Raw genomic sequence first — 24,204 nt, forward strand, 5'->3', positions numbered from 1 at the left:
TGTTTTTTGTTTGTTTTTGTGCCTTTGTTAGGTGGAAATGCTGTATCAGCGATATTTTCTTAAAATGAACCAGAGCAACATGACCAATATGTTAACACTGCTGATTTTAATCGCATCGGCTATCTTTCTTATTTCCGGCATGGATTCTTTACTCACTAGTAACGTGATGGATCAGCACAACAATAAAGACACTGTGGTTTTGTTCTCAACCATGATCATTTGTGTAGCTGTTTATGGAGGTAAGTGACAAACTATCAAACGATAAAAGCAGTGTTTTCAAAAAAATTACCGGCCTGTCACAATTAAAAATGCATATTTTCCGCTCTGTGGCATACTGGTTTGTATGATAAATGAATAACGTTTAAGAATAATTTGGAATGGTGCTTGATAGTAGATGATGTCATTTATCATCGTTAATCATTGTCACGATGCGGTTATGCATGACGCAAATTTTTGAAACACGAAACAACCGCTTCAGAACTTTATTAATCAATTCTTTTCATATTGCAAACATTTTGACAGTGAACAAATCATGCGTAAATAGTTCGATTATTAAACTCAATGTAGATATGAACAAGATGTTATAATTAAGCCGTTGCATAACCACAAGTCAATATACAATTATTATTGTGTTCCAACTTTGATTAGAAACATATATTTGGCAATTTGTTTTGGTCGGGGCTGATCCGATTGTTTGACTGTTCGATTAGGCAACGCTTTGCGCTCAATGCGATTGCACACTCCATCGGGCGCGGACAATGTTTGATTGTTTGATCAACCATGTTGAATCGCCAGTTTGACGATGACAGCAAACCAGCATTATTGGCAACTGTCTGAATACCGCTGGATTTGCTCCCGCATATTTTAAATATAACTGGGTGATGATTAAATATGCGTGGTTGGCATTTAAATTAATGTTAATCATTCAAATTTTACAAATAACAAAATACCTAAAATCTATAAATGATTTTATTTTCAGTTTTACTCACAGTTTTAGCAAAACCAGCTATGAACGAAGTATACCTAATTGTAGTATCGTACTTCATAGTCCTATCATTTCTCACAATGGAAATATCTCTATCTTGGTTTGTTGGCAAAGATCGCCCTTTGACAGCAACGCTAATCACATTATCAAACACATACCTCACCTACGCATTGCTACCAATCGGTCTCAAGTACGCGATTCTGGTATGCACACTAATGGCGGTTGTGCATATGATTCTCCTGGGTGTAATCGGCAAGATGGTAGACATGATACTTTGCACTGGTATAATTATGCTATGTGCTAACATTGCTGGCGTGTGTACGCACTATCCTCGAGAGGTTGCCCAGCGCAAAGCATTCCTGGAGACGCGGCAATGTATCGAAGCAAGATTGAAGATCCAGAGGGAAAATCAACAACAAGTAAATCTATTTCAATTTCTATTCTGACTGTGTAGTGTTGAACTTTTGTTAAATTGGAAAGTGTACATATTTCATGGAAAGTAATAATGTATTTATATATTGCATTAATGTTCACTTTTGCTTTTGAAATAGGAACGACTTTTATTATCAGTTCTGCCACGCCATGTCGCCATGGAGATGAAGGCGGATATCGCCGGGCAGCACAAAGATACGCAGTTTCATAAGATTTATATTCAGCGTCATGATAATGTCAGGTGAGCGCCGTCTTGAAATAACTCAAATTATAAAAAGATCCAGAAAAAGATTTCAATGAAATGTGAAGTAATGCGTACGTTCATTTCTATTTTAATCTCGGCAACTTTAATTACTCCACATTGAATTGCGTGTACGCAAGTCGAGCGAAATGAAGATTTTCTTTACACCCTTCTATTGTGTTTTGTGTGTTACAGTATTCTTTTCGCCGATATATGCGGTTTCACAACGCTGTCGGATCAGTGCACGGCTGAAGAATTGGTTCGGATATTAAACGAGCTGTTCGCAAGGTACGCACATAATAAAATCGATGTAAAAGTATGAGTATCCATGTAGCATATTAAAAATATTTCATTTTTCAATATTTGATATTAAGAAATATTTCTGATGTAAAAATTGGCGTATTTGAATTAAAATACGTTTAAATATGAACTGATTCAGCTATAATTAAATTTGTAGTAATGATTTGGATTTAATCTGTTTAGGTTTGATAGGCTAGCGACGGAGCATCACTGTTTACGCATTAAACTGCTGGGCGATTGTTACTATTGCGTTTCCGGTCTGCCGGAACCTCGTCCAGATCACGCACACTGCGCCGTCGAGATGGGGCTGGATATGATCGATGCGATCGCGTAAGTTGCGCCCGTGCACAGCGGATGCACCTGTAGTCTAATTAGCCGTCTTCGCCGCCGCCGCACTGCAATTTGTGTGTTCGCACATTCCCCGGACTCGTGCCAATGTGGGCGTTGTAATTGCTACGCAGCGTGTGGTACTATGTACCTATAGTGTCTACTCGTTCAATCGTGTAACTTGTGCACTATTGCTTTATGCACACGCAGATGAGCATCTATGTTCAATCACATTGCGTCTATACTTTATTCACATATCGAACAATACCCAATAGTCTAAAATTAATTTGATAGATACAGAAATATTCAAGAAATAAGCTTAGTTGATCCAGATAATAAAAAATGATGCATAATTGGCATTATTTGTTGACGTGAACAGAGTATACATTTATGCGCTCGTCCTTATCAGGGTAGATCTAATATAGGATGCTTCACGTATGTTTGGAGTGTGCGATCCTGGCACAGATTGCAGACGAATGGATGATGCGCATTACTCACAAATAGCAAATCGAATCACCAGCGACCGCACGCTGGGCGCGAATTTTTGATGTCATTTGATTTGCCTTCGCACATCTCGCAAAATCCTTGATGGAATTGCAAATAGTGGAAAGCATCATCATTTCGATACGCTCGCACCGGTTTATCTTATTTATATTGCAGCTCGGTGCTTTCAGTTTTCCGCTTTTCACTTTGCTCACTTTGCATTGAATTTGGCATTTCGTCCAATGTAAAACATCTATTGAAAACGTTTCGTAGTTGTTTGATTTGTTTGCGTATGTGCGTTTGTGGCTTGCGATATCATTTGTATACCTTTTGTTTACAGTTGTTTCATTTAAATGTTTTATAATGATGCGGGTATGATCAAAAGACTGAAACCTTTTCAGTATATTTTTTTATGTCAACTTGTTGATACGCATTTCTATGGATTTGTTTGAGGCGTGTGCAGGCGGCGGCAAAGTTTCGGTGCTCGTTTCATTTTTGTAAGAATTCTTTATGAATATGCCACGTGTTATTTAGATATGTTGTGATTTGAAAAAACAGGTTGGTGCGAGAAGTGATGGCGGTGAACGTGAATATGCGGGTGGGCATTCATACAGGTCGTGTTCATTGCGGCGTGCTTGGTTTACGCAAGTGGCAGTTCGACGTGTGGTCTAACGACGTCACGTTGGCAAACTACATGGAAAGTGGCGGCATACCAGGGTAAATAAAGAAGAATAAAAACTGTACTGATGAATACAAAGCCACTGAGAGGTTTCGTCGTAACTAGCGACGGAAGTTTCATTAATATCAATTAGTGGCCGGTGCTTCCACCATTAATACATTTATGCTGGTCATAAATCAGGCTTTTGCAATCAACATTACTACTAGATATTAAAGAAATAAACGATTTTAATCGGGTGCTATAATGAAAATCTTGTTTTGCTTTGTTTTGAAGGAGAGTTCATATTACAAAGGAAACGTTAGAATATTTGAATCGTGATTATGAGGTGGAGCCGGGTCATGGAGGTGAGCGCAACTCGTATCTCAAGGACCACAACATCGAAACCTATCTTATCGTGGCGTCTTCTTATCGAGGAGTAAGTGGATTTTCTATGATTAATTTGATTTATATGATGCTATTACCTATAAAATTTTATGTAAAGTTCAATAGTCAGCGCGGTGTAAAAACAAAGACCTTAATCTAATATTTTTTGCATCATCTTCCTGCATAATAAGTATCCTGATTTGAATATCTGGAAAAGTAGACTCTAATTTGCATTTTTCAAAGGAAATTTATCTGTTTTTGGTTAATTAAAATTAACAATAATAAATATCAAAAGAATATGAACCTAATCAATTCAGTTTTACCAATTTTACAAAAAAATTCCTCTTATATTAATTAATAATTTAATTAATTATACCCGAGTCTAATTACAAGTTACGAGTATTTTACTTGATAACCTGGACATGAAGTTCTACAGGATTTATAATACATCAAGTTTTACAATACTAAACTCTAAAACGATGAAAAATGTTCTCTAAAACCCTAAATAATTCTAAATATTTTATCACACATAGACTTTCAGAACCTTAATATTTTTCAATTTACGTTTCTTTTTTTGCTTATTTGTTATGATCTGATCTCTTATTCATAAACTGCGGGTCGAACCACGCATTAAACCACACCCTAACCACAGCATTAGGTCTGCTCTCGACCACATTCACCGAGCTTTCGTTACCCATCTCTGCATCAGTCTCAATCCGGTAAACTTTCCGGCACGTCTAAGTATTAAATTAAAGTCTTAAGTTGATATAAGTTAATATAAGTTTTGATGCTCTTAAGGGACGAAAACTTCATGTTTGACTTCAATCTTAAGCATCCATTTCTATTTGTATATCTGTATTACAAATAGACAATTTCAATCTGACATTTGAACTAGAATTCCAAGAATATCTTGCTCGTTCATGTGCATAGCATAAACTTGTTAACATGAACATGGAGATGTAGAACTATGAAACTTGCAACTTTGACAACAGAACACGTGCTTCTATTAATACAATACTTGATGAGAACTGAAAAGTTATAAAATATTGTTCACATCGTAATTGTTTTCTCTTCTTTTTGTGCTGGGGGCGGGCGGATCGACTGTCTCACCTCACCATTATCCGCTCAGCAGCGGTAACATTTCGAAGGAAATGCGGATGATGGGCCATGCAGGCACCGGGGTCGGCGGTGTTGGCAGCATGAAGTAAGTTATTTCCCATTTATCTTCCCAATTCATTTAATCTGATTAGGTATTTGGTAATTGTGATGACATCTATAAATTAATAGCTAATAGCTTATAAATGTGTATCAAGGTAAGGAAGACAATAAATCGTGTAATATTTATTGGACGATTTGCTAGATTGGGTTTCGCCGAAGCACCTGATCTCAAAGACCCCGAGGACGAAGTTAACGAATACCTGATGCGTGCAATCGATGCGAGGAGTATCGATCGCCTGCGAAACGAGCATTGCCAAGTGTTACTGCTCATATTCAAAGATAAAGTGAAAGAAAGAAAGGTTACTATACACATTGTATATTTTTATATTATATTATATTACTACCTATATGTGACTAAAGCTTGTTTGTGATTCCTTTGTCTCTTAGTACACGATGGAAAAGGATCGTATGTTGAATCTTTACTTCTTGTGTTCGTTAGTTTGCTACATAACAATGGTGTTAGTTCAGTTTTTGGCGTTGAGCTTGTAAGTTCCAAACTTGTTTCAGAGTCAAAATATTACTCTCATGAAAATATAATGTTACCATTTTCAGTAAAATCTCCATCATCGCGTTGGTATTTCCAGTTGGAGTTGCGATATTAGTTATTACATTCATCGTATCCATGCACTCACTAGAAGTATGTAAACTGATTTATTTTATTTTTAGTTTTTAGTTTTTTACAAAAATTTTAATTTTTTTGTTTTTATTTTTAAAGGGTAGTTGTGAACAATTGGTTCGTTTTTCGAAACAAATCCACTCAAATCGTCGCATCTCACAAACGCTGGCGTTTATTGTCGTCTGCCTCATCTACACGTTGCCCGTCTTCCAGATGGTAAGTAAGCAATGCTAACAATCCACTCTGGCGTATATAACTTTTAGATTTTTAACCGTATATATAAGCCCCGTACTGCGCCAAACACCGCAGGGCATGAAAACGTTAAAAGGCATGTAGCTGTTTCATCCATCTTGCCTGCTTGCTTTTCGTTAGTGTTTTCTTTTGCAACTTTCATCGTTACCACTTTACTGTGCAAACTGGAAAGTGGAAAATAAGTAGAAAATGATCCTGGACTTTGACATGGACAATATAACAAAGTAGCCAAATTACATTTCATGTTCTTCCTTGATACAACTTGGAAATCTTGTATTTTAAACACATTGTATATGAAAGCAATTACTAGTTGTTGAGTTTTACTGTTCTTCAATCAAAATTAAATTGTTTTCTGCTTGGTGTCAAAGTTTTACTTAAATTAAAGATGACGTTATGCTTAATGCCTTTGGGGTGCCTTCTTTTTGTCGATAGATTTTAATTGGAACTTACTAATAACAAGCAACTAAAATGTACAGAATTAACTTAGGAAGGAAAGTTTTATAGGCGATATGAATTTTCTTAATCCGTAAATATTGTGAACTTTCCCCAATCGCGTTATACGGCTATCGAGTAGTTTTGCTCTCAATTACAACTTTGCAATCTCACCGTCTTCGTGTTTTAAACTCTTCGACTTTGCTCGGCGGCGGTTTTTGGAAATAAGTGAAGATTATCGAAATTGTGGTGTTCGCAGGCTCGAACTCGACGCAAATTCGTGCGCGGAACGCGAACAACACCATTACGAGTTCGTAACGAGTTTATATACACGATTGGGGCGTTACAATTGCGAAGGAAATTTGTGAAAAGGATGAAAAACGTACAAAAACACGAGAGAAACCCGCGAGTATTCGGAAAGGAAGCACAAAAAGTTTAAATTGTAGCGTGCAACGTGAATATAACACGTTTTATTTCGAGTTTACTGTTGTTTCATAAGTTTTATGAACTTTTTTTCCCTGTATTTATGCAATTGTTTCAATTATTTTATCAACTTGAACTTTTTACATTACAGTGCACAATAACTGATCTCGTAAAATGTTCCAATCAAACCATACAACCAATGCAATTACAATTAGTAAACGACACGTTGCTGCAACAACAACACCAATCAGATGCTAATGAAACAATTGCCTATGCACAACGTACTGCAGTGCCCTTCGATACACCCGAGGAGAATAATAATATCTCTAATCGCTACATCATCTTGAATGGGCCAGGAACCTGTGGTAGACATTACATACTGGACGTGAGTTTAATTAAAATTTCATGTCATACATTAATTGTATTGCGGAAAAGCTCAACCGGTTGCCTAATGAATTTATGATGGTGGCGCAAAGTATTCATGGTTCTTGTTGAATTGTGAATTGTGTTGGCGTCATGATACATTAGGAAAGTTAGTAAACTATGCGACGCACATATGGCAACCTGGCGCATTTCCGGAAGTTTAAAAACCTTTCATGTAAATGCATTTCCGAGCAATTTACTAATGTACACAACTAAAAACTTTTTATTTTTAGTTTTTATTATGTTAACGTTATCACTGATATCACTGATTTCCATTTTTGATATACACGTGTTGTGTTATCAATTAGTTGATGATGCCACTTCCTGTCAATAAAATCTGTAACACAACAACGTAAATCCAAAAATGGAAATAATAAAAATGATTTATTGCGAAATTAAAACTAAAATGATTATTTCTAAATTAAAACAGATGTGTCTAGTGATGGTGCAAATGACGATGATCGCATGCGCCGTTTATCAAGTGATGATTTACATCGTCAAAACAATCTTTTTGACTCTACTCCTAGCAGGATATTTGATTATTTACATTCCTTATAGCGAACAAATAAGTAAAGCGTAAGTTGATTATACAAAGTTATTAATTGCTTTCGGTTTAAATTTGTTTGTTTGTCTGGTGCAGACATGTTGGTCACGCTGAAGAGACACTAAGCGAGAAGTACGTGAACTTGATCATTTCCATCGGCTTCCTGATCACATTGATCTTGCACGCGCAGCAAACGGAAGCGACTTATAGATTAGATTTTGTCTGGAAGTTGCAAGCCACCGAAGAGAAAGAGGACATGGAGCATTTGGAAGCGTACAACCGGAAGTTATTGGGAAATATACTGCCTGTTCATGTAGCTGAACACTTTCTAAGTCCTGACAAAAACGTTGATGTGAGTATAATTAGCAAATTATTGAATATCTAAGCACGTGTAAAACTTGATGAACTCAAGTTGATGCATTGTTAACTAAATAATCGAATTTAGGAACTCTATCATGAACAATGCGACTTCGTGTGCGTGATGTTTGCATCAATACCAAACTTCTCGGAATTCTACGTGGAGCTTGAGGGTAACAACGAAGGCGTGGAGTGTTTGCGGCTGCTGAACGAGATCATCGCCGACTTTGACGAGCTGCTCTCCGAGGAGCCGTTCAAGTACATCGAAAAGATCAAGTCCACCGGCTCAACTTACATGGCCGCCTCCGGTGAGTCAGAGCCACACGACATCGTAATCAATCATCCGCATCCATTTGCGCCCGTGGCCTATGTGCTGTCATCGTCAATAAGGCAATGATAATTCGATCTCTCAAACATTAGACGTTTGCTAGAAGTATTATACATTGACGCATATTGATGTAGGGTGAACACAGGAAGCAAGAAAAGTGCTTTTGATCGAGGGTCGATTTATAAATAACAGCAACTTCTTTGAACATATATAGGACTAACCGCCGCAACTTGTGACATGGTGGATTTCAAGCACGTGACAGCAATGGCGGACTATGCGCTGCGTTTAAAGGAGCAACTTGCGAATGTCAACGAGCACTCCTTTAATAATTTCCGCATTCGAATCGGCATCAACGTGGGGCCGGTAGTGGCGGGCGTGATCGGGGCGCGAAAGCCGCAGTACGACATCTGGGGCAATGCGGTGAACGTCGCCAGCAGAATGGACAGCACTGGCGTGGTCGATAAGATACAAGTGAGTGTGCCAAGAGTTAACTCCCTAGACCCCAACTATAAAATTACAAAAACACGCACTAACTCACAGAACAACCAAAGCATATTAGAGCAGATGAGAAACAGAAAATACTTGGTAGTTTGATCAAATCTCAGAGGTCGTAAATTCACTCGGCGAATTCATTACTTTCTTTCATTTGTTGGATGTTATTTTCTTCCAACTCACAAATCACTCGGAATCCAAACGGACATTTCCCATGTGGGAAGAATAGAAATAAAAAATTAACATTTTTAAATGAAGCCGCGTAATAATTCTAACTATATTTACACTGCGAGCGTTATCTATTAAATGTTGATTTGTTTATGTTTATGACTTAGGTAACAAAAGAAGTTTATGAAATATTGGTGGAGAAAGGATATCCACTCACGTGTCGGGGGACAATTAATGTCAAGGGCAAAGGCGATATGGAAACCTATTTTTTAGATGACAAAACAAAATTTGCAACTAACGTCACATTCAACCCTATCTTCCAGTATCTGCAAGATAACGACAGCGACGTGCGACTCAACCGGATGTAAATCGCTGGACATTTCGAGTGGCAAATGACGCCAGATAAAAAAGTATTATTAGTGTAATTAAAACAATGGTTCTAAACTAATTACAATGAAGTCTGCAACTTAGAAGAATAATTGTGGACTCTAAAAATAAAAAAAGTAGGCAAATGTATATTAAACTAAGTGTACAGTAAAGTTAATTAAACCTAAAGTTAAAAATGTGTGATACTTGTGAAAACCTAAAAGAAATTTAACATTTTCAAATTGAATTCTAAGTTAATAGCAAAATATGTTGGTTGATAGGAAAAAATGACTTGAACTCATCAAAACAACTTGTTCTATATTATACCTAACGCAAATGTGATTTATGATGTATACCCCGCCATCTTTGTGCTTCATCTTCAACTTCAACATTACCTGATCTTCAAAATTCATTGTCAATTTAAGACCCAGTGCAAAATAGCAACAAATTTAAAAACCTACAAGCGTCAAATAGAAAATATTTTTGAGTAGTGAAATTAATCAATGTCAACCAATCAAAGGAAATTATATGAACGAATTTATATGCATGCTTGATCCAAGGCAAATCAATGTGTCACTGCAGATCGCTTGTTAATAAAACAATCAGTTATCAAATTATTTGACACCATTGTAAAAATTGATATGTATAACGTCCAATATCATGCTGTAGATATAGTAACACAATAGGTAGCTGGTGTCATCACCATCTTTCGGTGTGATAAATTAAATAAAACAAGACAAAATCTTGAGTAGCTAAAATTGATTAGTAGTAAAATAATAAGAAATCTAATGGTTACGATGATAAATTGAAAAATATGGAACCACTAAATGGGAACAAACAAAAATGTAAACTTTAAAACTATTAAAGCTTTAAAAATGAAATTTAAAATTAATTTATGTATGGAAAGTATTTTTTCAAAGCAATATGTTTATAATTTGAAACTATTCGACACTCCATATGAAAACTTTTGTTGCTTCAATTACTGGACATATTGTATATTTCTTACAGTCAATTAAAGAATTTAAAATATTGCACTTAACAATTAATTTCATGTCTATAATTGTTATATGAGCAGGGTCGAAACTAATTAAACTTCAGGTAAGTTCAATAAATTAATTTCATAACTGAATATGCATGAATATTCAATTAAAACTTATTGTAACTGATATTTAACCGAAATGAATATAATTAATAATTAATGATTAATTAAGGATTCTATTAATGTGGTTTCCCACACATTTCTCCACCTCTCTACAATCTACGGCCTTGGTACTGAACCAACGACCCTCGAATCAACAATTAAGGTGTTGACCCAAGGAATCATCAAGCCGAAAATAGGGAATAATTCAACAAATTAAAAATGAATAAATAAAAATATTAAAGGCAGGATTAAGTAAACATTCAATTATTAGTTTGCTCTGAACAGTTTTTACTTATTCATACAATATTTTTGAAAATTTACATTATATTACATTACCGTTAAGTCGATAATAAGTCAATCAATCATAGAATCAAACAATCAATCGATCACCAAAAAACGTAATAATATCTCATAAATACAATATATTCATATTTATAATATTTATAATTCATCATATTTATATGCAATGTATATGTATCATCGTTAATATTCTTTAAATATTTTACTTTTTTATATCAGTTTTTTTTTTGGATTTTGTTTATTTTGCGTTAACATACATTTATTTATTTTCACTTATCTCACCATCACTATTAATCTCTCACATCAATAACATGCGTCGTGATGGGAACCAAGTAATGATCTTTTGCGTTTTTGTTAGTTTTTCGTTTTATTCGGCTGTTTTAGCAACGTACACAATCAGAATTCATCGTAAACCGTTTCATTTTTACACATTTCTCGTTATATATTTTCAACAGGCACTGACGTAATAATATAGTGTGTTAAACGTTTTATTTCATCTTATTTTGTTTGTTTAAAAATGTGTTAAAAGTTCAGAATAAAAAGCTGGAAGTTAAAACGTTCACTTAATAAAAATGCAATGAAATTTTGATTTACTAAAATATTCACGGAAGTTTCTCAAGGGTGTATGTACAAATTTTACGAATTTCATCGCATTAGCAAAAATCAAAACATACGTTTTGAATGTTTACTAATTCAAAGACACCCGTGTGATATGTCACAACTTTCTTTATCTATGATATAATTTAAACGCTTAACCAAATATAATTATCTGTATTGTATGCCTTCGTCCGCTGCGTTTTTGCTTGATCTGCTTTTTCTGCTTACTTATAAGTTATGAGTCGAATTACGCCCTAGCACAATGATTAACGATGAAAAAATAGAACAGTAGATAACAGTTCACATTCATGTGATTGGCAAAATACAGACATTCAAAATCGAGTGCACTTTGATAATAAACGTCGACGTAAAGTACGTTCATCTCTATGTACAGTTTACGTAAGTGACCGAATCGTTTCATGCGTTTGCGTTTTTGTTGAAGTTGGTTGGTGTTTGATACTAGAATTAGCTACGACCGCATGAAAACGAAGTCACAAAATCGTATTGCCCGTAATACCCATGAGAATGCAAATTCAAAACAATCAAAAGTGTAGATTCTAATACAATTCAATTAGAATCTACACACTTGCTTGTTTGTTTACACTTTGTTTACAAATTTAAATTAACACCATTGAACAACCATGGAGTGTCAAGTCAAAAAAGTTAAAATGTCCTATTAATATTCAATAATTGTCTTAATATGTTAACGTCCATGTTTTGAAATGGATTTATGATTTTTGTTAGTGTATAGAGGATTATAAAGCTTAATGATAACAATAAGTAGTCTTAAAATATGGAAAACACATTTACGAAGAGTTGTATGTTGGTTTACATTAGTTTGCATGCAAACGATGACTTTTCCATAGGATTTCTTGAATGAGTGTGTTAAATATTTATATAAGAGATGTATATGTTATAAGAGAGACGTGAAAAACATCGAATCACATTTGTTCCGTTTACTTTATACACTTTTTCATGAAATCGTCATCATTATCTTATATTTCTGCTTAGAATTAGAGTAATTTACATTTATATCATCATCGTAATCATCATTAGTCAACATGTTTTAATATTCGCTTAGTTTATCAACCATTCAAGTTCCTAACTAGAAGAAATGACAGAAAACAAGGAGCTGGAGTGGGCGCAATCTCGACGGCCATCTTGTGCACTCCGCTGGCCACACTACAAAAAACGGTTTCACATGGCTGTGCGTTTAACCTGAATGTAAAAAACGTTTGGAAATTATACGACGTAAATGTCTTTTGGTATCTAAATATATAGTAAATACCTAAGCACCGCTCGATCTCATTTGTGTCTAAATAGTCTCGTCGCCATGTGTAAACATGGCCGATCGTTTGTCGTTTAAATCCCTGCATACCTTGTCCGTTTCAAGTCTCGTCGTAATAAATGTAATTATTTAATAACAAACAACAATTGCAAATTTCCTGCTATCTATATAAATGTTTTTATCGTTAAATGGAGAAAGGATATTGCCCGTTTGAGTATCAAGTGCGTCATATTTTGTAGATTCGTGATTTAGTCGTCCCACGAAGGGAATGCCAAAGGATCACTGACAAACATGGTGCTGCCCACCGTGCCAGAGGTAGATGTAGAGGTGGAGCCAACTCCGGAAGCCGCAGTGGTCCCGGAAGTTGGCTTGTTAATCACCGAACGAGTGTTGTTCGTAGACATGTTGTATTGTTGCTCGACTTGGTATTGATTCGTGGTACCACTAGTAGGGGCTGCTCCCCAAGCAGAATCGGTGTCCCACGCAGATTTTGGATCCCAATCGTACGTCGGTTGCCCTTGACTAAACATAAATATAAGACATAAATACCCGATTAATTTATTTAATAATCCACAACTCACCTGTAAATGTTAGTATCGCAAGCCGCATTGTAATGTCCTTGTGATGCTGGCGAATATTTTGGTTTCTCCATGTCGGTGACAGTCAACTCAATGTTATTGTGATCTGTTTCGCCAGAGCCTTCTTCTAACGTACTGTTCTTAATTCCGTAGTAGAAATACATTAAGAAGCCCAGCGTCATCCAAATCGTGAATCGTACCAATGTCAAAATAGACAGTTTGAAAATTAAATAAATGTTGACTGTGATGGCAATCGCGGGCACGAATGGTAAACCAGGTGTCATAAACATTAAACTATTCCTGAAATTATATAATTTCAATATTAGTTACATTTGAAAGAGTAAATGTAAATTGCCAATTACCTATTTTGGGGTTTTCGTGATATGACCAACAAAATGGCCACGATGGCAATCAAAAATAGAAACATAAAAAACGTCGTCGCACCGGTCATGTTATGCATGCCGCATACAATAATCAGATCAAAAATGATGATGAGCACAAAAAGAATGCCTACTAGTTTCATCACAAACATTCCAGACTCTTCAGTTGCCGGCCCGGTGTCTACCCATGGAAAGATCGCCGGGCATAGATATGTTGCTGCCTAGAATTAAGTCAAAATAGTATAAAATACAATTTTAATGTTTAGTAAATATTTACTTGTAACCTACGACCTATATAACCTAAACTAGGCCCTACTGTAGAACCCACCACACCTGTGGTAGTAGTCGTGCCACTTGTTCCATGAACAGTGCCGTAAAACTTGTTCTCGGTTCGATCTGAGACCAAAAATTGATCATCACGAATAGAAAACTCTTCCTCTTGTTCGTCTCCAGGGAAAGTATCATCGCTATCAGGTGAACTCCGTGTCACACGCCTCACCATCACCCTTTGAGTGGGTTGTTGCGGAATGGGTGATACTGATGGGGCTGGAATATGTGGCATACTGCCCATATTCGGTTGCAAATTATTTCCATATTGTTGTCCATTTGGTGTAGTACCACTAGCACCCGCACCGCCAACCGGGTCTTTACTAGGAGATCCCTTGATTGGTGTACGTAGACTTTGCGGCAGGAGTTCAACAAGGTTAGTGGAATGTGGTTGATATCTTAGGATGAGAACGCATGTGCTCACTAATGTGTAGGCTAAGAGTGTGCCGATAGACATCATCTCAACAAGAATCTCCAAACTGATTACTAGCGCCGCTAAAGCAGCACAGAGTCCACTGATGAATGTCGCTAGTGCGGGTGTTCCCGTACTAGGCCAAACCTGAGCAAACAGACGGAAGATTAACCCGTCTGAGGCCATCGCATATAGGATCCTTGGCATTGGAAACATGGATCCGAACATGCTCACAGTAAGTCCAGCAAGGGCCCCCACAGCAACTATATATTTGCATTTGTAAGCGCCCACTTGTCCAAACATCTCTACTAGAGCAGAGTCTGGATCTACCTGATCATAGGGTACTATGAGTGTGAGCATCATACTGGAGGAAACATACGCGATGAGGATAATACACAGACTGGAAACGATGGCCAATGGAATGGAACGTTTAGGATTGGTAGCTTCTTCGCCGGTGGTAGCAATAATGTCAAAGCCAATGAATGCGTAGAAGCAGGTGGCAGCACCAGTAAATACCCCGGACCAGCCGAATGGTAAAAACCCTTGGTGTTGCGTCCAATTGTCCGTATTCACATAAAACAGACCCGCTGTCATCACAAACACCCAAATCGCTAAATTAATGGCGTTCAAAACATTGTTGAAGATCAGGGACTTCTTCACTCCGGCAGCCATGAGCAACATCATCAGGAGTGTGATCCCAAAAGCGACAAAATCCGGAGGTCTGTCTAAAAGTGCATTTCATATTTAGTAAAGTAGTTGCCGATCACCTACAACATTATATAGAACCGTGTTCTGACCTCCAAATAATGTGCCCACATTGCTGACGAGGCCTGCTGAGATTGCGCCGTTAGATAACGCATCAAAACAAGCGCTCAGTGCACAAGCGCATGCACTTGTACCAATCAGGTACTCCAATATCATGTTCCATCCAATCACAAAGGCGATAAACTCGCCGACTGTCACATATGAGTACATGTACGCTGAGCCTGTTGTGTGTGGTACACGAACACCAAACTCTGCATAACAGGCACCTGGAAACAGAAGCAGAACGTTACTTTCAATAACGCATTCAACAAAAGCAGAAGTAGAAGATTCCACGTTTTATATAATGTGTTTCAAACGCAAGTGTGATAAATTTTCATATATTCCTAAACAAGACAAATTATTCATATGACATTTACAAAATTGTATAACAATAAAATGAAAGTATTAAAGGCTTTGTACGCCAGTAATGGGATAAACCTGGAGCTTCATACGAAACGAAAAATAAACTGAACGTTGGAAAACCCATAGGACGGATTATTCCCAGGTGGGTTAAGTTGTGCGAACAAAATGAAAATTATGTTTATAATGGTTTATTCTGCATATCCCTAATGTATACCGGCCAGTGCGAGCAAACACAATAGAAGGGTGCAGTGCTTTATGCTCACAAATTCACGAATAACGTAAATTATTTTTATAGCGCGTTGAAAATCTGCTAAAAGTTTGTTATAGTCCTCACCGTGTTTGCATATTTACATACTAAATCAAAAAAAAAATGTATACGTAACATAATCGTTTAAAATACTTGTAGATATTTATCTAAATTTATAACAATTAAAACCAAATGCCGCAACATGCTAAAATTACTTTTTATATTTATTTACTAAAGCAAATTAAAAAGTATTGTTTTAAAATGGTGTTTTACCTGAGAAAATACTGGCTACAGCTGCAATGATGAAACTGAAAACAACCCCGGGTCCGGCTACTGTGCGCGCAACCATACCAGCTACTAAATACATTCCTGTGCCCACACAACTGCCGACACCCAGGGATGTTAAATCTAATGTCGTCAGACATTTCTGAAAAGATTAAATAAAATACACAATTATGCAATTCAATGTATTAATAACAATTATTGGCTTACGGTTAGTTTAATTTTTCGTTCATCGCCATGCCGTGGGGGGCCTGTGCGATCTTGTAAAGTCTCGACATTCTTGGTGCGAATCAATTTGCTGAAGAGAACAAGGCCCTCCTGACGCAGCTGCTCGCGATCGTTTAACCACATGCCGAGCTTCATTGTGCCAATATTTCAATTTGATATTCGAGAGTACGCCTGCAAATGAAAGCGCAATCAAAATTCAATTTACACTAAACAATGCAAATTTTTTATATTATTTATTTAGTGAGTACGTGTATTACTTAATAATTAAAATACGCATCGATTTATTAGAAATTAATATATAAGTAACTCACAGTCGAGGGTTCGTTTGGCTTAAGAATAATTTTATAATGTATAAAATAAACTTAATTGATTAACCCTTACTTTTCATTCTGTAAGTTATATCTGCTAGAATAATCTGAATATTGCTTGAAAAATTGCATCAAAATTGTTGACATTACTAAATGCGTGATTATTAATAATTTGTAAACGTAAACTGTTTGTATTATAAAATTAATAAATAAAATTTTTGGCACGTAAAATGCCGTAGAGCAAATTTTATAAAAGAAATTCAGAAGTTATACCAGAACATTTACTTCATAATGATTCTTTTATAAACTGAACACAAAGCAAACACAAACATCACGCAGGTAAAAGCAGAAAAGTAATCTGCCATGTTGTTAAAACGACGCAGAAATAAAATGATTGTGCTGCGATATACTTTTTAACTCTCAACCTCTGTTTGCAAACTGAAGCAAATAAACATGTTCCTTTGCGGAAGCACAAGAGAAAACGTCATGAAAAAAGTAACGCGAATGAAAATAATTGGTGGAATTATGTTGTCAGCATGTCGTCTAATTTCGGTGACATTCTTTGACGTTGAGTTATCACAAGAAAGGAAACCAACAAAACAAGCCGGAAAACTGAAAATATGAGAAAATAAAGCAAGCAGAGTGGGTAATATAAATACAATAGGTAACACTCAGAAAAAGGCACAGTAAAAGCAGAAAAACGTGCCGCATGACGCATTCGCGCGTTCACCCAGATAGAAAATGAGAAAAACCCGACGACGAGCAGATTGGAAAACTGAGGATAACGAGAAAATTTCATAACTTGTTTTTAGTGCTTGTTTCAACAACCTCAATGATACATTAAATCATAATGTTATGAGTGGGCGCCAAAAACTTTAATTTATCAAAGTTTACTAAATATTGAAATTAAATTTAATAAATTAAATAAATAGAGTAATAATATAATTCATCATAATTTTCGTTTGATAATAAAATTAATTTACATTAATACTCATTTATAAAATACAATAAACCACAACAAAGCCTATATTTACCGAATATATATTTATTAATGTCTGTTTCACTTTATGAAAACCTTCAACAAGCTGTATTAAGCTGATAAATCTGCACCGGTATTGATTAGACGTCCCGAGTTTTTCCAATTTTCCGGCGTGATCTAATGCGCTCCGTGCACGTGCTTGACGCAAACTCGCTGGAGGCTTTTAAACCCCGCGAGCTTTGATTCGTGAAAAGCTCGCATCGATGTTTACTCGTCCACTTCCCTGTACCACCCACTTATTTGGGGATGATGTGCGCTAACTCGTCTACCGTTTGCGGTTGAAGCAAATTATTTATGTTTCCGTGTGCATGAAATGGGTGAACCACAAGCGCGAAACGCTGTTATTGCTTGTTTTTATCTCGTTATCGAGATCATGTTATAGATTCTGCGCCAGCGGCATTCGATTCGTACACGGCGAAACGGGATGGAAATAATTTATGTTTGATGTCTCGAGCAAAAAGCGAACATCAGTTTAAACGAATATCGCAATATCAATGAGCAATCATTACGTTTTCATGTCATGGAATTTAGATAATAACCATTTATTTGTTTATAGTTACCCCAGCCAAAATTAATGACAAAACTATTGATAGCAAAGTCCACAGAAAAAAATAATAAAGCTATTACTGCCATCGGGTTCAACCATTGAGAACGCTATAAATTTTTATTATTAACTTATCCTTTCGATGTCCATGTGAGTCGTGCAAATATTCTTTTGTTTTAGACGACATCGGACGTTTTGAGAATGCGATGAGTACCATAGCCATAACAAAGATAAGTTACTTCGCCTCACGTCCTGAATAAATGAATACGAGTGGATGAAAATTCAAGAAGTGAGCAGGCTGCACCAGAAAAGTGGTGAAGACTATAAATACAAGTTTGTAGGTCATAGCCAGACGGGTGGGTTTTAAAAAATTGCTGCCGGATGGAATTTAATACCTATAAATGAAAATAAATCGTCCGCTGGCATGAAGTGTACTTTTAACGTATGCAACTTTTTATGCTTGAAATAAAACACGAATGTTGTTACGGTTGCAATGTTGCGATCGTAACGATAGTAATGATCCGCATATAAAATGTCATTTTATACCATGCACAGTGTGCAACGAGTTGTCTACACTCATTCACCATTATACGCATTTTATATACGATTATATTCCATTGTGTAACATGAAGCAATGATGTGCTTATTTATTTATAGTATTTATGTTGGTTAATAATAACCAATGATAGATAAAACGTGTCCTGTTTGAAAACACAATTGTATTACATTAGATTGATCTGTTATGAAATGAGCAGGCAATTGTTTTTGAATGGAACGGCTTGAATTAAAACCGTACTCACATTCGGAATAAATTTCGATTTCATTCTTTGCGATCGTGCAGCGAAATTGACTAGGAATGTGTGCCTCTTAATAATACGAATTGTGTAGAAGAGGAAACAATCGCAATCGATAAATGTGTAAACAAGAAACCGCATTTGAATAATCACCGATTGCGGCAATCGTGATTACACTCGTACTCCAACGATATGATTAGAATTGCATTAAACATGAGCGCTGGAATGCGACGCTCGTTTATTAATTAAAGATGTGATTGACTCTATCGGTAATGTGCAAGGGGGCTACCGGTATGATAGAGGGAAATAAGCAATACGGACGTTTAGATTAATCACACTATCATACATTATGTGATGAATGAGCTTTCATTATTTGTAGATAGGTGTTACATTAGCAAGCGTATCAATAACTCACTCATACATGATCCAAACTATGTATTTACTTTGTAAATTATATAGAACCCACTTTTGATATTGACTTATCATTGAAATTACCCAAATTGCACTGGTGTTAAAATCTATCAATGACCACACTGACCGCATCCAATCGTTTCGAACGATTCACATCGCGACCCTTCCGGGTTCCGCCGTGGGCGAATGTATAAATTAGCCTGGATAGGTTTTCGCTAATGTTATTCATGAATCGTCCCATGGACTGAGGCGAAACTGGCACGCGGGCGGCGAGTTGGCGGCGACATCGCGTCGCAAGGATCGATAACCGGGCGGGCGTCTCCGCTCCACAGTCCGCCAAAACCTACCCGCCACCCACCTGACGATTCGTGATTCATTCATGCGCTCAAAAGGGAAACCCGGAGCGGAACTGTCGTCGCTAGTCCGCGACTGATTGCGGCCTCAACGCGACGAGAATGTTTCAATCAGTCGAAATTCCTCTTCCTGTACGAGCCATGCAACAGATTTTTATTGGCATAGTCTTTGGTAGTAAGTTCGAAATCAAAATTAAGTGTGGATCATGTAAACAAAAATGACCTAGTTTCTTAAATTAAACGCAATAAAAAGTAACAACAAAGTTGGCAGAGTAATCAGGTTGATGTTAAATAATGTATTTAGTAATCAATAAATCAATTAATTAAAAATTCGTTGTTCATTCCTTCATTAATCGTTTAAATTTTTACTTCCGATTGAAAACTTTTCTAACTGAGCAAATATCCTGATTACTTACTTAATGGAGTTGACCTTTTATTATCTATTCTTCCTTTTTTCTTTTCTTTTTTTACTACCTACCTACTTTTTGTCGCATTGTTTACTTTTCAACTTAGCATTAATGTTTGCGCATTCAAGAACAAAATTTACATTAAGGATTATTTATAAATTTCTTGCTATTAATCTGCTTGAATACTAATCCTGTTGTTGCTCCATGTTTATATTGATTCTACTATATTCTTTATGTTTTAGTTCAAAACAGATCAAGAAAATACTGCAATAATCCGGAAAGCACTTTAGACATCAAAAAAGATCCTGTGTCTTTGAAATATCTTCGATTTTATTATATTTTAGAGGCCTAGATGATAAAAAGTTTTAAAAGCTTGCGAAAAGACGGATAAAATGACGAATACAAAAAATCAATGAGTGGTCGTTGTGCGAAAGTTGAATTTTATATCCGTGCACGTTTTCAATGATGTGAATAGACTACGCTAAGAAGGAACGCGTGAAACAGAAAGGACGAAATTTCTGTAGGGTGTGAAGGCTTGCAATGCCTTGTAGATAATTAAATTTTCATGTTAATGAGACTTCGCTCTAAATTCCACGGAGAAGAAAAGAAACATTGCGAGGATTTGAATTTGGTACTAAAAGCAGCATCGTAGATTTTTAAATTCACCCATTCAAAATGAGCTTTTAAGCGCGTTCCGCGTAAATAGTTATTTAAAATTTAAAACTCTGCACTTTTCGTGTATAAAAATAACTCGAGACATGTTGAAATATGCAACAAGCAACAAACTTCAATTCGCTCTAAATTTGGGCCACGTCACACATTCGTCTCGCAACCTGCCATCCATCCGAAACATGCGAAAAGAGGGTTAAGTTATTTGCATATTTCTCATCCTTTTTCCCATCCCACAACGACTTTTTCGTCATGTCGTACGTAACATATGCATGCGTCTGACGGCAGCCTCATTTTCATGTCACGGCTGTTTTTCGTCCCGCTGAGAGCAAGCAGTAAACATCCCGACGACGCCATCCACCATCCCTCTTGGATGTCGCCGCTAGTGGAACGCGGCAAACACGCTCACGCGAAAACGAGCGCTGCGCGTGGGCGGCAGGCAGGCGGCGACGACGAGCGGCGGCGTGTCGGCACGGAAAAATCAATAAATCGTGTATTTCGGAAGAGCAAGCCAAGTGCTTCGCTTTTTCGGCACGCGCGACGTACTACCCGAAGCGAACCGAACCAACACCGAACCCTTTCATTCTTATTAACCCTTAAATATTCTTACACACATCAAATACGCTAAATATTTATACAAAAACACATTTGTGGAATTACCTTTAAAATTTAAGAATTTTCAAGTTATTCCGGGACTTGTAGAATACCAGTTGACTATAAACTACTCCGTGTCCGATTTTCTAAAATTCCAATTTGAAAATTCGGTGAGGAATTTGCCAAAATAAGTTTTCCGACTCAATATAATCCTTTTTCCAAATACCAGTGCTATTATACCGTCCACTTTTATTTACTCACATCGCGAGTGATTTGTTTTAAGGGGAAGACTGTGCGCTGTGTGCAGAATGTTGGAATTAGGGACGATCCGCACATCACAGAAATTTCGCCGTTTGGCGATGGGTTGGATGGTGGCGGTGGCGGCGGCAATGACGTTGGCGTATTTGTTGCGCGCCGACGGTGTACACACGCACACACCCAGCTAACTGGCAAGCAGGACGAGCCACCCGCACGGTGTCCTCGCTGGCACGGCACTGTCGACGCCGCCGTGCGAAAGGAACGATGCCAACGCCGCCGCCGACCCGCCGCCGCACATGCACGATGGACAAAGAACGCATTGTCGGCAGGGGCCGTAACAGGTCGCTGCGCGCGGAGGCGGCTATCGACCATTGCCGCACACAATGCGGATGCCAGTGTGGGACAGAAAAAAAAAACTACGTTTAACATGAATCGGGAGCGGTGGTAAAACTTAAACGAATTATTGTTTTAATTGATTTGCGATCCCGTTTTTCAATAAATTGATTAATCCCTTTGACCTAAAAAATTGATATTTATACCGGATCAAAGTTAGAATTTCCACTGTCAAAAAACGTTATTATAATTGATATTATATACCTTGAAGGTGTTAATGCTTTGAGCCTTCGAGCCGCTACGTGACAACCTCTTCAACAATAATAATTTAATACGGAGTTCTTGTACTTCCACATTAATTGTCTTTAATCGTGTCGAAATTGTTTTGTGTTCGCCTCGCGTTCGCTGAGCACGTGCCACTTCAATCGTTTTGATAATTTCCTTAAAAGTCTACCAAACGGGACATACTCGCACGCGTAACCACCTGCACATCACAAGGTGTGATTATACAATTTGTAGTCGGGGCTCAATGCCACCCGTCTGCCAGACAATGGATAGCAATTATTATTATTCCGGACGATACGTTGACAGTGCTTACTTGAAAGTAAATACCGGTAACAATTACACGTAGCATGAATAAAATCTCATTAACAATCATATCGTTGAAATAATGATATTAGTGTACAAAGTTTAATTGTAATATTATAATCACACTCTGTATAATTTTGTTTCGAGGTTTGCCAAATTGAGTAAAACGCTAAATTAGTATAATATCCGTTCGGGCGCCGTGGTCGTGACAATGCTCAGTCGTCTTCAAAGCTCCAGCTCCCAAATCGCCCGAATTGTAAACCTACGTAAACGTTTCATGCATTATTCATTTGTTCAGGCGTAGCGCTAAATTTTCCGCACCATGCTCAAAACCATTCCAAAGCTAGCCGTTTTACAATTGAAAAAAGTACCAGCACGTCGCAAACAAAAGTTGAAATAAAATAATTGCCAGCAGAATTCGCGGTAATGTTGCTAACCTATCATAATCATAACCAACCCACGTCATTCCTTCATCACTGAGCTTACGGATTAATAATTTATCTATTGCGTACCCGGGAAGTTCCCAAACCAGGGTTGTTGTTAACCGAGAATTTCAGTTGCGTTGTTGTTGTTTATTTATAAGCGGATGTTGTCTTCCCTAACTCGTGGTTCGGAAGCTGCATGCATATTCCAGCAGGGTCGAATTTCAAAGTTTGGAGTTTCCTGCTTTGTAGTTTATAATGCGTCTCCGTGCACAAATTTACGTATATACAACTACAAAGTGTGCTGAGAATCGAACGTTTAGCCTCGCAGTGTTTGGAGCGTGTTTACCTACATAGTTGACGCGAACCCTTTGGGTTCGGGTTCATTGTGAATGCCACGCCATATGCCGCGTTTTGAACGCAGGGTGACAGTTTCGCGGCGGAGGCGGTTTCAAAAGCCACCATTCAACCTTTGATGCGGTTATCCTCTTAACCACTAACGTAATGGAACTTCAAAAGTGTCACGTTGCGATTGATACGTGAACTTTTCATCGTCTCCTGATGGATTTTTCATTTCTAAAATTAATATAAATTTAATAATAAATAGGTTACATCATATGGAGCTTTGAAATTGAGGAAGTCAGAGTGGAACGTAAAACAGCGGTTGCCGTCAGCGACACGCTGCGTCCCTGCGAGAAGCGGCAGTTTTCCGTCGAGGTCTTCGGCGACTTCCCGCGGCACGTACGAGGAAGGCGAAGAACTCGTTTATTACCTACCTCAGATGCGGCACACCGCCGCGTACACGGTGCACCGTTCGTTTATCGGATCGAACGAATTCCAATGCGCTCGACTCAAGGCTTCCGAACCTACCAACAGTTCCAACACTTCCAAACTCTCCATCCGCTGGCAATGCTATGGCCAACTCAAATGATTTCAACATGCCTTTCGTTACTTCCAAGTTGTCCATGAGTCGCAACGCGACCCAAGAAAACTGTAAACAAGAATGTATAATGAGTGGAAGCGGTGCTGTGGTGGAAGTACACGCCTATCGAAATCGAATACAAAAACACGTCGATTATGGAAGTCATCAAACCTATACACCGCTCGA

The 24,204-nt window shown here is 37.4% G+C and overlaps 2 protein-coding genes across 9 annotated transcripts in view; one reads left to right on the top strand and one right to left on the bottom strand.

Annotated features, from left to right (window-relative positions):
* The window catches only part of LOC135796097 (adenylate cyclase type 6), a 34,188-nt gene extending 23,717 nt beyond the window's left edge, over nucleotides 1-10,471 (top strand). For both annotated transcript variants that reach the window (XM_065307995.1, XM_065307996.1), the window contains exons 5-22: nucleotides 32-239; nucleotides 980-1,404; nucleotides 1,537-1,658; nucleotides 1,854-1,946; nucleotides 2,142-2,288; nucleotides 3,327-3,485; nucleotides 3,721-3,862; nucleotides 4,896-5,014; nucleotides 5,171-5,327; nucleotides 5,416-5,513; nucleotides 5,581-5,665; nucleotides 5,744-5,860; nucleotides 6,903-7,136; nucleotides 7,605-7,750; nucleotides 7,815-8,070; nucleotides 8,164-8,383; nucleotides 8,618-8,874; nucleotides 9,231-10,471. In XM_065307995.1, the coding sequence (XP_065164067.1) occupies nucleotides 32-239; nucleotides 980-1,404; nucleotides 1,537-1,658; nucleotides 1,854-1,946; nucleotides 2,142-2,288; nucleotides 3,327-3,485; nucleotides 3,721-3,862; nucleotides 4,896-5,014; nucleotides 5,171-5,327; nucleotides 5,416-5,513; nucleotides 5,581-5,665; nucleotides 5,744-5,860; nucleotides 6,903-7,136; nucleotides 7,605-7,750; nucleotides 7,815-8,070; nucleotides 8,164-8,383; nucleotides 8,618-8,874; nucleotides 9,231-9,431 (3,186 nt within the window). In that variant the 3' untranslated portion in view covers nucleotides 9,432-10,471. The remainder of the gene's footprint in view (nucleotides 1-31; nucleotides 240-979; nucleotides 1,405-1,536; nucleotides 1,659-1,853; nucleotides 1,947-2,141; nucleotides 2,289-3,326; nucleotides 3,486-3,720; nucleotides 3,863-4,895; nucleotides 5,015-5,170; nucleotides 5,328-5,415; nucleotides 5,514-5,580; nucleotides 5,666-5,743; nucleotides 5,861-6,902; nucleotides 7,137-7,604; nucleotides 7,751-7,814; nucleotides 8,071-8,163; nucleotides 8,384-8,617; nucleotides 8,875-9,230) is intronic.
* A 363-nt stretch (nucleotides 10,472-10,834) lies between these two features.
* On the bottom strand, nucleotides 10,835-24,069 carry LOC135796580 (cationic amino acid transporter 2). Of its 7 annotated transcripts, none has more exons than XR_010549361.1 (9): nucleotides 21,562-22,012; nucleotides 16,359-16,547; nucleotides 16,140-16,293; nucleotides 15,250-15,483; nucleotides 13,991-15,177; nucleotides 13,696-13,934; nucleotides 13,337-13,633; nucleotides 12,756-13,277; nucleotides 10,835-12,685 (listed from the first exon to the last, which is right to left on the bottom strand). XR_010549361.1 is itself a non-coding variant. In XM_065308665.1 (9 exons), exons 3-9 carry the CDS (start codon nucleotides 16,509-16,511, stop codon nucleotides 13,004-13,006), a joined length of 2,538 nt encoding a protein of 845 aa, XP_065164737.1. In that variant the 5' UTR covers nucleotides 16,512-16,547; nucleotides 21,562-21,641; nucleotides 21,757-22,012; the 3' UTR covers nucleotides 10,835-13,003. The 7 variants fall into 7 exon arrangements, 6 of the variants coding, with proteins under 6 accessions (XP_065164737.1, XP_065164739.1, XP_065164738.1 ...); XM_065308665.1 differs by having other exon boundaries at nucleotides 10,835-13,277; nucleotides 21,562-21,641; nucleotides 21,757-22,012; XM_065308667.1 differs by lacking the exon at nucleotides 21,562-22,012 and adding an exon at nucleotides 23,450-24,069 and having other exon boundaries at nucleotides 10,835-13,277.
* Between the last annotated feature and the right edge of the window lie 135 nt (nucleotides 24,070-24,204).

This window comes from Atheta coriaria, unplaced genomic scaffold (genome assembly GCF_025399875.1).
Source record: "Atheta coriaria isolate IRGN ID8LTWV9N9 unplaced genomic scaffold, Caltech_Dcor_3.1 hic_scaffold_7_pilon, whole genome shotgun sequence".
NCBI lineage: Eukaryota > Metazoa > Arthropoda > Insecta > Coleoptera > Staphylinidae > Dalotia > Dalotia coriaria.

Bases quoted from the DNA above. Each gene is read 5' to 3' on its own strand.
- LOC135796580 (XM_065308667.1), bottom strand. From the start codon at position 16,511: ATGAAGCTCGGCATGTGGTTAAACGATCGCGAGCAGCTGCGTCAGGAG. The intron at 15,178-15,249 runs GTCAGAACACGG...ATGCACTTTTAG, and splicing joins TGTGGGCACATTATTTGGAG to ACAGACCTCCGGATTTTGTC. The intron at 13,935-13,990 runs GTAAATATTTAC...ACTTAATTCTAG, and splicing joins ATATAGGTCGTAGGTTACAA to GCAGCAACATATCTATGCCC.